The sequence below is a fragment of the Saccopteryx leptura genome, chromosome 2 (assembly GCF_036850995.1).
Source record: "Saccopteryx leptura isolate mSacLep1 chromosome 2, mSacLep1_pri_phased_curated, whole genome shotgun sequence".
Taxonomy (NCBI): domain Eukaryota; kingdom Metazoa; phylum Chordata; class Mammalia; order Chiroptera; family Emballonuridae; genus Saccopteryx; species Saccopteryx leptura.
Window position 1 is genome coordinate 20,411,689 of NC_089504.1, and position 13,366 is coordinate 20,425,054.

The 13,366-nt window shown below is 49.3% G+C and overlaps 1 protein-coding gene across 4 annotated transcripts in view; it reads left to right on the forward strand.

Annotated features, from left to right (window-relative positions):
- The first annotated feature begins 1,161 nt into the window (after positions 1 to 1,161).
- WHRN (whirlin) overlaps positions 1,162 to 13,366 on the forward strand; it is an 89,899-nt gene continuing 77,694 nt past the window's right edge. For all 4 annotated transcript variants that reach the window (XM_066367332.1, XM_066367333.1, XM_066367334.1 and 1 more), the window contains exon 1: positions 1,162 to 2,531. In XM_066367332.1, the coding sequence (XP_066223429.1) occupies positions 1,914 to 2,531 (618 nt within the window). In that variant the 5' untranslated portion in view covers positions 1,162 to 1,913. The remainder of the gene's footprint in view (positions 2,532 to 13,366) is intronic.

Genomic DNA, 13,366 nt, shown 5'->3' on the forward strand with positions numbered 1-13,366 from the left:
AGAATGAATGCTGAACCTTTCTGGGTCCAGCTCAAACCTACTGTTTCCCGTGACACCCCACCTCTCCTTCCCCCAGATAGAAGGGAGATGGTTCTGCAATGGCAGTTTCAGAATATTTTTAGGGAAAACACAGCTTCCCATAAGAACATAGCTTAGGAGATGCAATTTGGGTTGGAGGAGATGTGTGTGAGGTGTGTTTGGTGGGCACTACTGGCTCTTTAGAAAGTTATTTTTTAGTAAAAGCACAGGCTTTTGCTTAGATTGTATTTAGGGGAGTCAGATGGGAGGTGAGAAGCTATATGCCACACCTTGGCGTATCATTCCATTTTTGTCTTGGGATGGGAAGGCATAGAATATTTTTCTCCAACTCATTTCATATATATTTAAAATTTTTTTGAGATAATTGTAGATTGACATACAGTTGCAAGAAATAATACATGGACATTCCATTACCCTTCACCTTGTTTCCCCCAATGTTTTATAAGATCCCAACCTGAACGTTGACATTGATACAATCTGCCTACCTTATTGAGATTTCATCAGTTTTATATGCACGCATTTGTGTGCGTATGTGTGTGCTGTGCACACTTTGTATTTTTGAAAACAGCTTTCTTGTCTACTGGAGATTGGGCAGCCGTCCAGTGTGATCCATCCCTGCAGAGGAGTGGGCTCCCATAGGCACCAGTATAGGCTTGTATATATTTTTTGAATTTAATAGATGTTCAACAATCATCCACATAAACACTTGAACCTGTATCCTGGTGTATGCAAGAGGGGAGCGCAATGTTTTAGGGTAGAAAACTTGAGCCCGAAGCATTCGGTATTTTAGAGGCAAAAAGTTCGCTGTTTTCCGCCACAATTGTGAATTAGCGAGCTGGCTAATCGCTCCAAAGCGATCCTGATGCACATGCTCCGATCGCGGAAGAACAGTTTTTGAGGTTCACTCCTTACTCCGGCTGAAGAAGTGGAGGGAACCCACAGGGCTCTCGGAGCTCCTTCCACCCCTACCTCCACTTTCACCCCTTCCTTCCCTGGGGCTGGACTGTTTCACCCCGTCTCCAGGCAACCGCCAGGCGCGAAGCGGGACGTCATTTCCTGAAAAGCCCGTGGGGAGAGGGGGGTGAGAGAGAGGGAGGGACAAGGGGGCGGGGCCAAGGCTGGGCAGGCGACGGCGACGGCGTCGGAACTCGCTGGAAGATCGGCCCCGGGCGGTTCAACAGTTCGCAAAGTCTGGGCTCGCGGCCGCGCGGCTCCGTCTGTGCCCGGGCGGTGCCGGGGCGCCGGGGTCCCCGGGCTGCTGCATCCCGGGGCTGCCCCGGACATGCCCCGCACCCCCTGCCGGACGCCCGCGCGGCTACACCCGCTGCGATTTGGGGGGCTCTAAGACTAGAGCGCCCCCATCCCAACTTATAATTTTGGGGTCCCCCAGCCCGAGAGGAACGGGCGGCCTGGCTGGGGGAGCCCCGGTCGTGGTGTGACGGGGCGGTCAGCTCTGCTGCGCCCCCCACTCCGGCCACCCGTCGTCTCTGTGCCCGGCAGAATGTAACTGCTTTTTCTGCATCCCCCCGGACTCCAGCCGCAGTCTCCGCGACCTCCCGGCTCCAGCCGCCAACTCCTTGTCACCCGGGATCCCACCGCCGTCTCTGCGTCCAGCGGACTCCAGTTTCGTGACCCCCTCTGTCTTCGCGCGCCCGGGACACGAGCATCGGTCTCCTCGATCCCCACCCCAGGATTCAGACACTAATTCGGCACCCCCAAGCCGGGACTCCAGTCGCGGTCTTCGTGCCCCCAGCCCCGCCCCCAAACCCAGACTCGGTCTCCGAGCTCCCCGGCTCCAGCTGTCGCGCCGGTGCCGGCGAGTGCAGCAGCTGCCCCACCGCGCGCCCCGAGTCCGCCCGGGCTTTGGAGGGGAGATGAATGCGCAGCTGGACGGCCTGTCGGTGAGCTCGTCCTCCACCGGCTCGCTGGGCTCGGCAGCCCGGGCGGGCGGCGGAGGGAACTCGGGGCTGCGACTACTGTCTGCGAACGTGCGCCAGTTGCACCAGGCGCTGACCGCGCTGCTGAGCGAGGCGGAGCGGGAGCAGTTCACGCATTGCCTGAACGCGTACCACGCGCGCCGCAACGTCTTCGACCTGGTGAGCACCCTGCGAGTGCTGCTGGATAGTCCGGTCAAGCGGCGCCTGCTGCCCATGCTGCGTCTGGTCATACCGCGCTCGGACCAGCTGCTCTTCGACCAGTACACCGCTGAGGGTCTCTACTTGCCCGCCACCGCCCCCTATAGGCAACCCGCCTGGGGCGGCCCCGACGGCGCGGGGCCGGGGGAGGTGCGCCTGGTGAACCTAAGGCGCGCCAAGGCCCACGAGGGTTTGGGCTTCAGCATCCGCGGGGGCTCGGAGCATGGCGTGGGCATCTACGTGTCGCTGGTGGAGCCAGGCTCTCTGGCGGAGAAGGAAGGGTTGAGAGTCGGAGACCAGATTCTACGTGTCAACGACAAATCCTTGTCCCGGGTGACCCACGCTGAGGCTGTCAAGGTAGGGTTCTGGTTTGAGTTCAGGTTCAAGGATGAGTTCAGGGCAGAATGGTGCAGCTACTCATAGTGGCAGTAGCTCCATGCTCTGTGTCCCTAGCAAATCACCTGAGCTTTCTGGGTTCCTTTTTTTCTTAAGAATGTTTCTCTAAAAAGAGGAACATTTAGTTTATTAAGCAAATTGAAGCTAGACACTGGAATATAGTGATGGGAAAAGCAGATCTGGACACTGCTTTCCTCCGGCATAAAGGCTGGTGTGTGGGAGACAGACCTTGTCAAATACTCTGGCGAATGTGTGATCACAAAGTGTGAAAAGGGTTGTGGATTCTTATGAGCATTAAAAAAGGTAAAGCCTCCACTGGCATATGGTTAGTAATCAGTGGGTGTTTTCTGCTTCCACTGTTATTCTTATTACTCTGTAGTCTTTTGCCCCTGGAAGAAAGTTTTGTTAGCTCCAAATGACCCGAGTAGGCTGTTCTGATGATCTACAGAGTTCTGGCCTAACCTTGCTGTTTATGGACCAGGTTGTGTGTATTCTGGGACAGTCATTTGTCCTTTCACAACCTCTAGTTCTCCATTTGGGAAATGGGGCACCAGGACCAGATAAGAATCCCTAACCTTGTTGGAAAGGAGGCCCCTGCCTGAATGTCAAAAATAAATTCCCCAATAAATCCCCCACTCACTTGAGATTAGTTGTACTTTTCATGTCTGTTAATTGAGAAAAATAACCTTATGACAACAAGCTCTTAGAAATTTAATCATGTTGTTTAAAGGAATGTGTCTTTTTGCTAATCTCACGCCTAGGGCTTTTGAAAACCCATTGGAGTGTGAGATGGATAGTGTTAGTCTATGTGTAGATTCAAGGATGCCTTGCAAAACACACACACACACACACACACACACACACACACACACACACCCTTTGTGTGCAGGAAGTGAAGAGTTTTGAGGAAAAGGAACAGGGACACACTCTTTCTTCAGGGAAAATGCCTCCTAGGGCTTGGGCTGGCCTGAGACCCAGCTTCTCACCACCCTGCCCCTTGCCTCTGGCCTCTGGTCCTCCTCCGTGCAGGTGGTTTGAACTCCACTGAGGGCCTGGGGCTGCTGGGAAATGTTCAGGCAGCAGAGGTCCAGGGCTGCTTCCTGTGTGCTGTTCAGTGACCTGTGGCCAGGTTTGTCTGGAGTCCACTTCCTGACTGTTCACCTGGGACATGACCGTCTCATCTCTGACCTTGGCTTCCCTTCTTTGCCTCCCAACCCATTTGTCCCTCTGGGAGGCCTCTGGGGATTTTGGAAATTTATTTGCTGCTTCTGGCAAAAGGCTGATCAGTTTATATTGTTGGGGGGTGTGAGTGCAGCGGGCAAAGCTCCTTGTGGATTTCCATGCACTTAACCTGCTCTTGGTCTCCTCCCCCCACATTAATCTTTCCCTTTAGCTGACATTCCATGTATTTACAAAGAAATAATCCACTAGCCTTAGGCCCTAAAAGGTCTGGAGTTCACAGATGATAATTTATGCTCAAAAGATACTTAGCCCAAACGGTCACGTATAAAATATGGATACAGTTTTAGTGGTAATTAAAAAACCCCTGGGTCATGGGGGTGGGGAGTGAGGGTGTTATATTGAGTGGGACACTTAAATCCATGTTAACATAATAAATTAAAATTAATAAAAAATTTTAAAATGGACTTGGATAACTTAGTCATCACAGGGTGATAGACTTTAGGAAGGCCTCAAGTAGCCTGGACATTAAAAATACAGACCTTCCCCTTTAATTCACACCCAGGTTCAGCCATGCCTCTCAGGCTGGAGCTGCTCAGCTGGGAGTTTCAGTTGAGCCCTTCTGCATTTCATCGATTATACTCTGCACCTTCTGTCTGAACCTCCCTGAACTACCAGGTGCTGTTACCCTGACTCACCGCAGCGCCAGGCCTGACCTTGCTTAATTTACTCTTGTGGCTTCCAGAGCAAAACCTAAACTCTATGTGGCATAGTTTTTGATGCCCCAGAACGAATCCTTGCCAGAGGGAGAGGTTAAGAGCAGAACTGTCCTTGGGTGGGGGCGTGTGGGAGCGGAGCAGCCCCTTCCTCCGGGTCACTTTTCCTATAGAGGCCCCTGCTAGGGCAGAATGAGCCCCTCTTCCTGCCCGCACAGACACAACCTGTTGGGAATGCACCCGTTTGGACCCTCCAGAAGCAACCGGCAAAATGAGTGCTGCTTTGTGTCACCTTAACTCGCCGGAGAAAGGGGGACAGACTTTCCGTGGGTGGAATTTAAAACGGAGGAGGCGGAGCCTGTCTCTGTGGCCTGCGCTCCTGTGCGGGTGCCCCCGCCTCCCGGCTGCAGGATGGGCAGGCAGTTTCAGGGACAGTTTAGAACACCTGGAACTGTCGACACATTTCCACACAATTAAGGGTCTTCAGTCCCTAACAACGCCAAGAGGCCTGGCTTCTCCACTAGGTACAGACTGACCTTTACCAGGATTTTCACTCCTAGCCCGCCTTTGTAAGCGACAGGGCTGGAGGGTATCATGTCAGGGCTTTTATGAAGGTGCATTGCTTTTAACTGAACTTCAGACTTCATTCAAATGTCACTGGTTTTTCTGCTTATATCTTTATGTTCCAGGATACCACATTGCATGTAATAGATGCCTTTTCTTCTTTCATTTTAAAAATACATTTATAGTCATCTTTCTGTATCCTTGGGGGATTGGTTCTAGGACCTCCTGCAGATACCAAAATCTGAGGATGCCCAAGTCCCTTAGTTGATTAAATAATATTTTTTTTTAATTTAGGATAGTTAGTATACAATATTCTATTAGTTTCAGGTGTGCAGTATAGTGATTTGACATTTTTCTATCCTCACAGTGTGATCACCCCACTAATTCTAGTACTCATCTAGCAAACTTATTACACTATTATTGGCTATCTTCCCCCCTCACTGTTTTTTGTCCATTCCCCACACCTTCCTGTCTGCTAACCATCCCTTTGATGTCTGTGTCTGTGAGTCTGTTTTCTGATCTCTGGGTTCTGCATCTGAGGATTTGGGTGGCTGACTACTTGTTTGCTTATTTCTTTTCCTTCCTTCTCCAGCTTTATTGAGTGTACCTGAAAAATTAAAATCGTACATATTTAAGTTGTACAATGTGCTGAATGGATGGATATACCTATACATCGTAAAGTGATGACTATAATCAAACTAATTAGCATATTCATCATCTTACATAGTCATTTTATTTTTGTCCTAAGAACACTTAAGATGTACTCTTTTGGCAAAATTTCAAGTATATAATATAGAACTGTTAACTATTGTCATCGGTTAACTGTGCTTTAGAACTTACTCATCTTGCAACTGAAAGTTTGTACCCTTTGGCCAACATCTCCCCATTTCCTCTGCCCCCTGGCCCATGGCACAACCACTGTTCTGTTCTCTGCTTCCATGAGCTCGGCTCTTTTAGATTCCACATATAAGTGAGATCGTACAATATTTGTCCTTCTGTGTATGACTTATTTAACTTCGCATAATATCCCCCAGGTTCCTCCATGTTGTCACAAATGATGGAGTTCCCTTCTTTTTGATGGCTGAATAATATTCCATTGTATATAAAAATATGCCACAGTTTCTCCATTCCCCTGTCAATAGACACTTAGATGGTTTTCATGTTTTAGCTATGAAAAAAAAAAAAAAAGATGTGTTTTCCATCGTAAAAATCTTTATTTTTCTTTTGCTGGTGGAAAAAGTGGAGGGAAAGACCTTCTGAGCTTCCCAAAGGAGAGATTAATTGTGTATGTGTCATAAAAAGAGAATTAAATTTTAGGAATCAAGTTACTTAAGAGTTATGAGTCAGAGGGTCACCTCCTCTCAGTGAACAGAGAATGAACAGAGTGGTTTGCACTTCTGTCTCTGACGAGTCAAACATCCTTTGTTATCCAGAGCAGTTCAGTGAGGATTTTATCCTGTGTCCAGTAGGGCTCCTATCCCTCTTTTGAAGCCTGTTTGCTAAATCAGCAGTGACAGGTCCAGATAAGGCAAGCCAGTTACTATTTGCAATTAGGTTGAAACGTTTGATTTTTGAAAAAAATCTATCTTGAACTAACAGGAGCCAATCTAATACTAATAAAAAAGGAGACTTTTCAAAGGTTTTCAGCCAAAAATGCTTGATAAATTGGCCAAGTAGTCTACAGACCAAGGATGCTGCACTGTGCTGGGCTGTACATTTGCTGTGTGACCTTGGGCCAGTCACTGACCTCGGATGCGTGGGTCGGGGCTACCCAAGACCCCTTCCAGCTCAGACAGTTGGTGATTTGCTCCATAAATGCTACACAGAAGGCATTTAGAATGTCTAATGTGATGTTTTCTTGTTCTTTTGGAATTGCTTTTTTTAAGGCAGAGTCAAGAAATTTGGCTCGGGATCGGAAGATGGGAATCCTGGCACTCTGTGTAGCCTGCTACTAAATCAGGAAATTGATGGGTTACACACTGTACTGACAAGAAGTTGACTGTGGTCCTTCGACCCAAGAACACCAACCCTGGTGCCATTCCAGAGTAAATGAGAAAATGACTATAGGATTATGGCATACACCACCGTGAGAGCACTCAAAATCCAATTCACTCCCCCGCGTGCTTTCTGGGTCCCTGATCCTGCAGGTAGCAAGTAGCAGAATGGAGGGGGTATCCAGGTGCTGTTAGGATGTGTGTACGTTTGTGTGTTTCATCCTGATAAAAATTAAACAGCCTCATTACAATTTCTGCATCCTCCTTGGTACATCCAAGGAGCATATAAGAATTTGAGACGTTCTAGATGTTAAAAACAGTGGCTGGCCCTTTCCCTTAGAGCTATCACAGCCTGACTTCTTTTGCATAATAACCTGGGAAGAATCTGTCTGTACTAATATAAGTCATTGTATTTGGTCTGGCATGTTCTAAATAACACATTTGTCATTTTTTCATGGTACATGGTTAGTTGAAGCCGTTACAAATTATTAACCACTTCCAACTCTGTATCTGAAACGCAGCTCCCCCACCCCTGCTGTTGTTCCTGGGTTCCGACTTGGAAACCATGGGTAATATGCTGATGGGTATGCATGGACTTCCCTCGGGCTCTGCACTCTGTCTTGAGTCCTGTGGGTGCTGCCAGCAATGACAGGTTCAAGGCTCACTATTAATAAACCCTTTCCTGAATAAGTGTTGCGTGCTGGATCCAGAGTGTGACAGAGTACCTGGTAAGGAGCTATTTCTTTAATTTAGTCTTGTGTGTTTGGCTCAAGCTGATCTTCAAGGATTTAGAAAATGCTGGTGCCCACATAGGACAGAAGTCCTTTCAATTAAGGTATTTACTGTTTATGTCAAAGAAGCATTTTGTAGGGTGGAAGAGAATGCCTTTATTTTTTTAAGAATTGACATTTTTATAGTAGGGGACTCCTGCCTCCTGGGTTTTAAGATGGGCCTGAAAGAGGTACTGAATCACTCCTGTGCTAGCTTCTGATTTTTCTGTCACCCTCGCCCCACTTCTGACAAGCCCAGCCTTGTTTATTACCTGCCATGGAGTCGTCATTTGGATGGAGCCACCGAGATAAGTATGATCCTTGAACCCCTGACCAATTGGATGTGGTCGCTTCCCACCTCCGCCTGCCTTCAGCCACACAGCACACAGCTGTACCTCCCTGTCAAGTGCACGCAGCCCCTCACATGTCTGTTGATGCTCGCGGCACATGCGCATCCCCTCTGTCATAATCCCCCCTCTGACCTGCAAGGAGCTTTGCACCGAAGCAGGCGTCCATGCGGGATTATGCTCCAGCTGGCTTTCCAGCAAGGTTCTTTGATGACCTGAAAGTCCACTGCTCAGAGATCCCAAACTAGTGCCCGGCAAAGTACCAGAGACTCTAATTAGAAGGAATGACATTTAATGGCTAGAGGCTGAAATACAAATCTTTCAAAACTGATTCTTTTTCTTTCTTTTTTTTAATCCCCCGCACCCCCTCCTCAAGCAAGAAGCTGGTAACACTGGGCCCACATGGACTTCTAATTGTGCTCCAGGTCCCCATCTACAGATATTTCCCTTTTACTTCTATAGCACGGCAGGTGGAACGGGTGCAAGGAGCGGGAGTCAGACTCTCCGTTTGTTTCCCGTGCACCCCTGGTGCCAGCTGCAGGAGGCAGCACCGTGAGGCCAGTGCACTTGTGTTTGAACTTGGCTTTACTGAACTCTGTTGAGAGGAGGCTGACATTAGAGAGTACCTACTGTGTGCCAGGTGTTCTCTCCTTCCCAGGGGGGCGGGGAGGTGAGGAGGGTCAGGCTCAAGGAGGTGGAATTGACTAGCCCATGTTCACTGATGGGATTAGGAACCTGCCCTACCTCCCTGTGGGAACCCAGCCTTAGGGTTCTGTAGCCAACCTCCTAGAAGACAATGATGGCCCCCTGCTGGAAGGCAGGCAGATGTCACTATTTGTGCCTTGACGTTTCGGGGCCTTTTAAGAACCATCCAAAGCCTTCTTTTTACTAAGTGGGATGTAGGATGCCCACACGTCAAGGGAAAGTGACATGTGTTAGCCCAGCTCATCATTATGCAGAACTATTCATCTATATATGCTCTGAGCAGCACTTACCACAGCCAGGCCTGAGGCTGGAAGTCAGAGATGAGCGGTACAGGCCCCTGCCCTCAGGGACCCATGGTGGGGAGGAAGGGGGGACATGGACCCACTCATGGCCACAGGTCATCCAGTATTTTAAGTGCTGTGACATCTGCACACATCCACATCCCTGCTTCCCTCTTCAAAGCTGCACTGCTCACTGCCTCCCCACGCTCCATCCCCGATCTCCTTATCCTGCTTCAGTTTCCTTCCGTGCACTTGTCTAGGATGGTTCACTGTGTTAGGCCATGAGAACAGAGATCTGATCTGTGTTGCTCACTGACACACCCCAGTAGCTCCACAGTACCTGACACATAGTAGGCGTTTTAATAACTAAATAAACAGCTGCCAAATGAGCGGAATGATCTTGCTCTCCATTCAGTCTGTGTGAGTTCAGGATGCCTTGGTTCCTGAGTTTGATATCTGGAGAAAGTCTATGCTTTGCAATGTAATGGGCCCTGGATAGGAACATTGAGGAAAGCCGTAGGATTTAGTATATGCTTCACTACGAAGCTGGCTGTGTGGCTGTGGCATATCCCATAACACCTCCGAACTCAGTCTTTGGAGTTGTGAAGTAGGCATAGCTGCCTCCCATCTGCCTCCTCCCTGGGATGGGTGTGGTGATCAAATAATATCATAGGTGTAAAAAATTTGGTAGATAGGAAGCCCTTTGCTATTGCTCTTGACCCTGGAACAACATGGTTTGAATTGTGCAGGTTCACTTATATGTGGGTTTTTTGGTCTTTTTTTTTTTCAGTTGACTCACATAGTTCAAACCCACATTATTCAATGGTCAACTGGTGTCTGGGAATCCGAGTATATAGAGGGCCAACTCAGGTTACACTTGGACTTCTGACTGCAAGGGGATCAGGGTCCCTAACCCCTTGTTGTCTAACGGTCAACTGTACTTTAGTGAAAGGCCTTTAAAAATGTGGTCTGTGCCCTGGTGGCGACAGCTTTATTTCATCCTCTGCAGCCCAGCTCCACCGTACCAGACCCCTTTGGTTATTTCAGTTGTCACTTTGCTCTTCATTTTAAAACTGCATTTCCAGAAGTGGGTTATTTACAAAGCCTGGCTGTGCCTATGGTTCCAAAATAGAATCGTTTATGCATTCTGAAGCAATCAGTGAACCAGTTTTGGGTGAGGTATAGCGTTCTGGCTTTTTGTTTTTGAAAGTAATGACAACAACAAACACTGTTCAGGTGTCAAGCCACCCCAACATTTCCAGTGGAGGCCAAGTTCCTGCTAATCACGCACGTATTTAAATGCCACTTTCTTCTCTACCTGGAATGCATAGGTGGGTTTATTTTTGCCTCTTTTCTGGTCCCCGCTGCCTTCCTCCTTCCCCCTTGGAGATTTGCGTTCCGTCTGCTAAACTGGCTGTGGTTTCGCTTCGGCTGGCCGCTACTTGCGTAGCTGTTTCCTCTCTACCCCGAACATTTGCAACCTTGGCATCCCCCCCACTTTGAATGCAGAGCGAATGTATCAGCCTCCACGAACAAGTCCCTAGCTGTCCTCTTGACTGGATTCTGAAGCTGCAGGCTACAGGGGAGGAACATAGTGAAGTGACATCAAAATCGGTATTTCCAAAGACCTAGGGATTGGGACCTTAGAAGTAGTGATTCACCAATGCAGCTTAACTGAAAATTAACAGACCCTAGGCAACTCTTACACACACTGAGGTCTGGGAAGCACTGCCCTCCTGTAAGATCCACTCCCCCTTCCCGTCGATCCACACAGACCTGGCCAGAGAAGCGGGCCCACCCTGTCCTCATCCTTAGCCATTTTGGAGCATGAGCCCAGATGTGCAAGGCTTAGCTGATAGTACTGGAAATTCAAGGGAAGGGAGGTCTGTACCCAAGAGATTAGAGATGGCTTTTGGAGACGATCCTGGGTTCAAATGACAGTGTACTTGGCTGTGACCTTGCGCAAGCTCCCTTTTGCTTCTCTGACTCAGGCTCCTTATCCTTGAACCTGCCTTGTGGTCCTCCCAGACGGTCCTCGTTGCCATCGCATGTCCAGAGTTTGAAAACTATGGCTGTGGAGGTCCCCGCTGCAAGTATTGTAATGAAAAATATTATCGACTGCATTCACTTGGCTTTGGAAGTCTTCTGTTGTATATGCTTAGTTGGAAAAAAAAAAGTGCTATTGGAAGAAAATACTGGGGCTCAGAGCCCTCGTGATGCGTTGCAGCGGTTTGAATTGCAGAATCATTTGCTAATTGTAGTTGATATTCCCATGTAGACAGAGCTGCTTTAAAAATGTTTCCTCTCTGGATTTTAGTATCTGCATTTTCATTTCGCAGCAGTAATCCAGCCCAGCGGTGGGATGGAAGTGTGTGTGTCCCGACTGCCCTTAGAAATGTGAGGAGGCAGGATAGACCCATGGCCCGGAGGCCAGTGCGGGGCAGCGTCGTTCTGGACCGGCTGCATCCCAACCTTGTTTTCCAGCATCCTTCTCTGATGGGCTCTCCAGGGGCCCTGAGGAGGAGGAGGAGGAGGAGGAGGAGGAGGAGGAGGAGGAGGCTGTTTCCAGAACCCATTAAAATAATTAATGCAGGTGGAAATGGTGATTTGACAACATGGGCATCTGCACTTAAAAAAGCCCTGTAATTTATTTGAACCGCAACTGAAATGGTGTGCTAGGCTTTGTTAAGAGGTTCCTGGTTAAGAAACAGAAAGGAAAGTGGTCCAGCCTTCAGCAAGCACCCTCCCGTGTAGGTGGGGAGGCTTCTCTCATTAAAGTCTATGGGGAGAGCGGTAGAGCGTCGGCCTAGCGTGCGGAGGACCCGGGTTCGATTCCCGGCCAGGGCACACAGGAGAAGCGCCCATTTGCTTCTCCACCCCTCCGCCGCACTTTCCTCTCTGTCTCTCTCTTCCCCTCCCGCAGCCAAGGCTCCATTGGAGCAAAGATGGCCCGGGCGCTGGGGATGGCTCTGTGGCCTCTGCCTCAGGCGCTAGAGTGGCTCTGGTCGCAACATGGCGATGCCCAGGATGGGCAGAGCATCGCCCCCTGGTGGGCAGAGCGTTGCCCCTGGTGGGCGTGCCGGTGGATCCCGGTTGGGCGCATGCGGGAGTCTGTCTGACTGTCTCTCCCTGTTTCCAAGCTTCAGAAAAAAAAAAAAGAAAAAAGAAAAAAAAAAAAAAGTCTATGGGGAGGAGAGGCCTTTCTTCTGCATTTCTAGCCTCCCAATGGAAGGTGTTGTGTCTTTTGTTGCCTCTGAACCCAGCGTGACCTTTACCCTTTCTCCATCTCCTTTGCCTCCCCCCTCTTTCTTCTCAGGGGACCCCCAAACATTGCCCTAGATTGCTCCCAACCCGCCTGAACCCTCTCCCACTTCCAGGGTCCTTCCAGCCCTCTGCTGGGAGGGTCGAGATGTTCAGATGGTCCTCGGATTCTTTCTCGCCCACCCCAAGTGTCTGTATCTTCACTCATCTTCTAGCTGCGTTGTCTCTGAACAGGACCTGTGCCTGCTGTTGGTGTTTTTCTTTATTTAAACTTCTATCTTCAACTCTCGTTCAGTATTAGGAACTATTTTATCTGCCCTGGAAGTCCTGGATCAGAGCTGACCCTCTGGAGGGCGCCTCTCCTCTTGACCTCCTACGTGGACATCTCTGTAACCTTGACCTGCTCCTCTTCTCCCGCCTCTCCATGGTCTCCCTGTTGGGCACTTGGCGAGGGGAGACCTCCAGCCTTGACCTCTCCCCAGCACGTCTCCGACCACGCTTCCCTCCTCTCCGCCACCGCCACTGCGCCCTCCTCCCTGTGTCTCTGTCTCCCGGGTTGTTCATCTGCCCAACTGTGCGTTCAGCATCCTGGAGGCAGGGGTAACTTTCTGAGTTTGTCTCGGATCGAGCCAGGCCCTGCCCAGTGTAGGTAGTACTTTTATTGCTTAATTTTGCAAACTGGCAGAATTTGTCACTTGTCTGTTGTCTGGAAAATAGAAAGTGACAGAGGTTTTGTTGACTTAAGAGAATGTGTCCATCACGCCAACAGCAGAGAGAGGTGACATCCCACGATGCTAGAGCCTGGTGTTCTGGGTGCAAAGCCTGGCCCGGCCACTTTGCACCTGTGGCCCTCGAACAGGCCTCTTCACATCTCTGATCCTCAGATTTCTTTGGTAAAACTGTAATGAGAATAACAGTCAAGTGGCAGGCAAGTTATTTAATTTCTCTGCTTAATATTGTCCTCTTTAAAATTGGGATA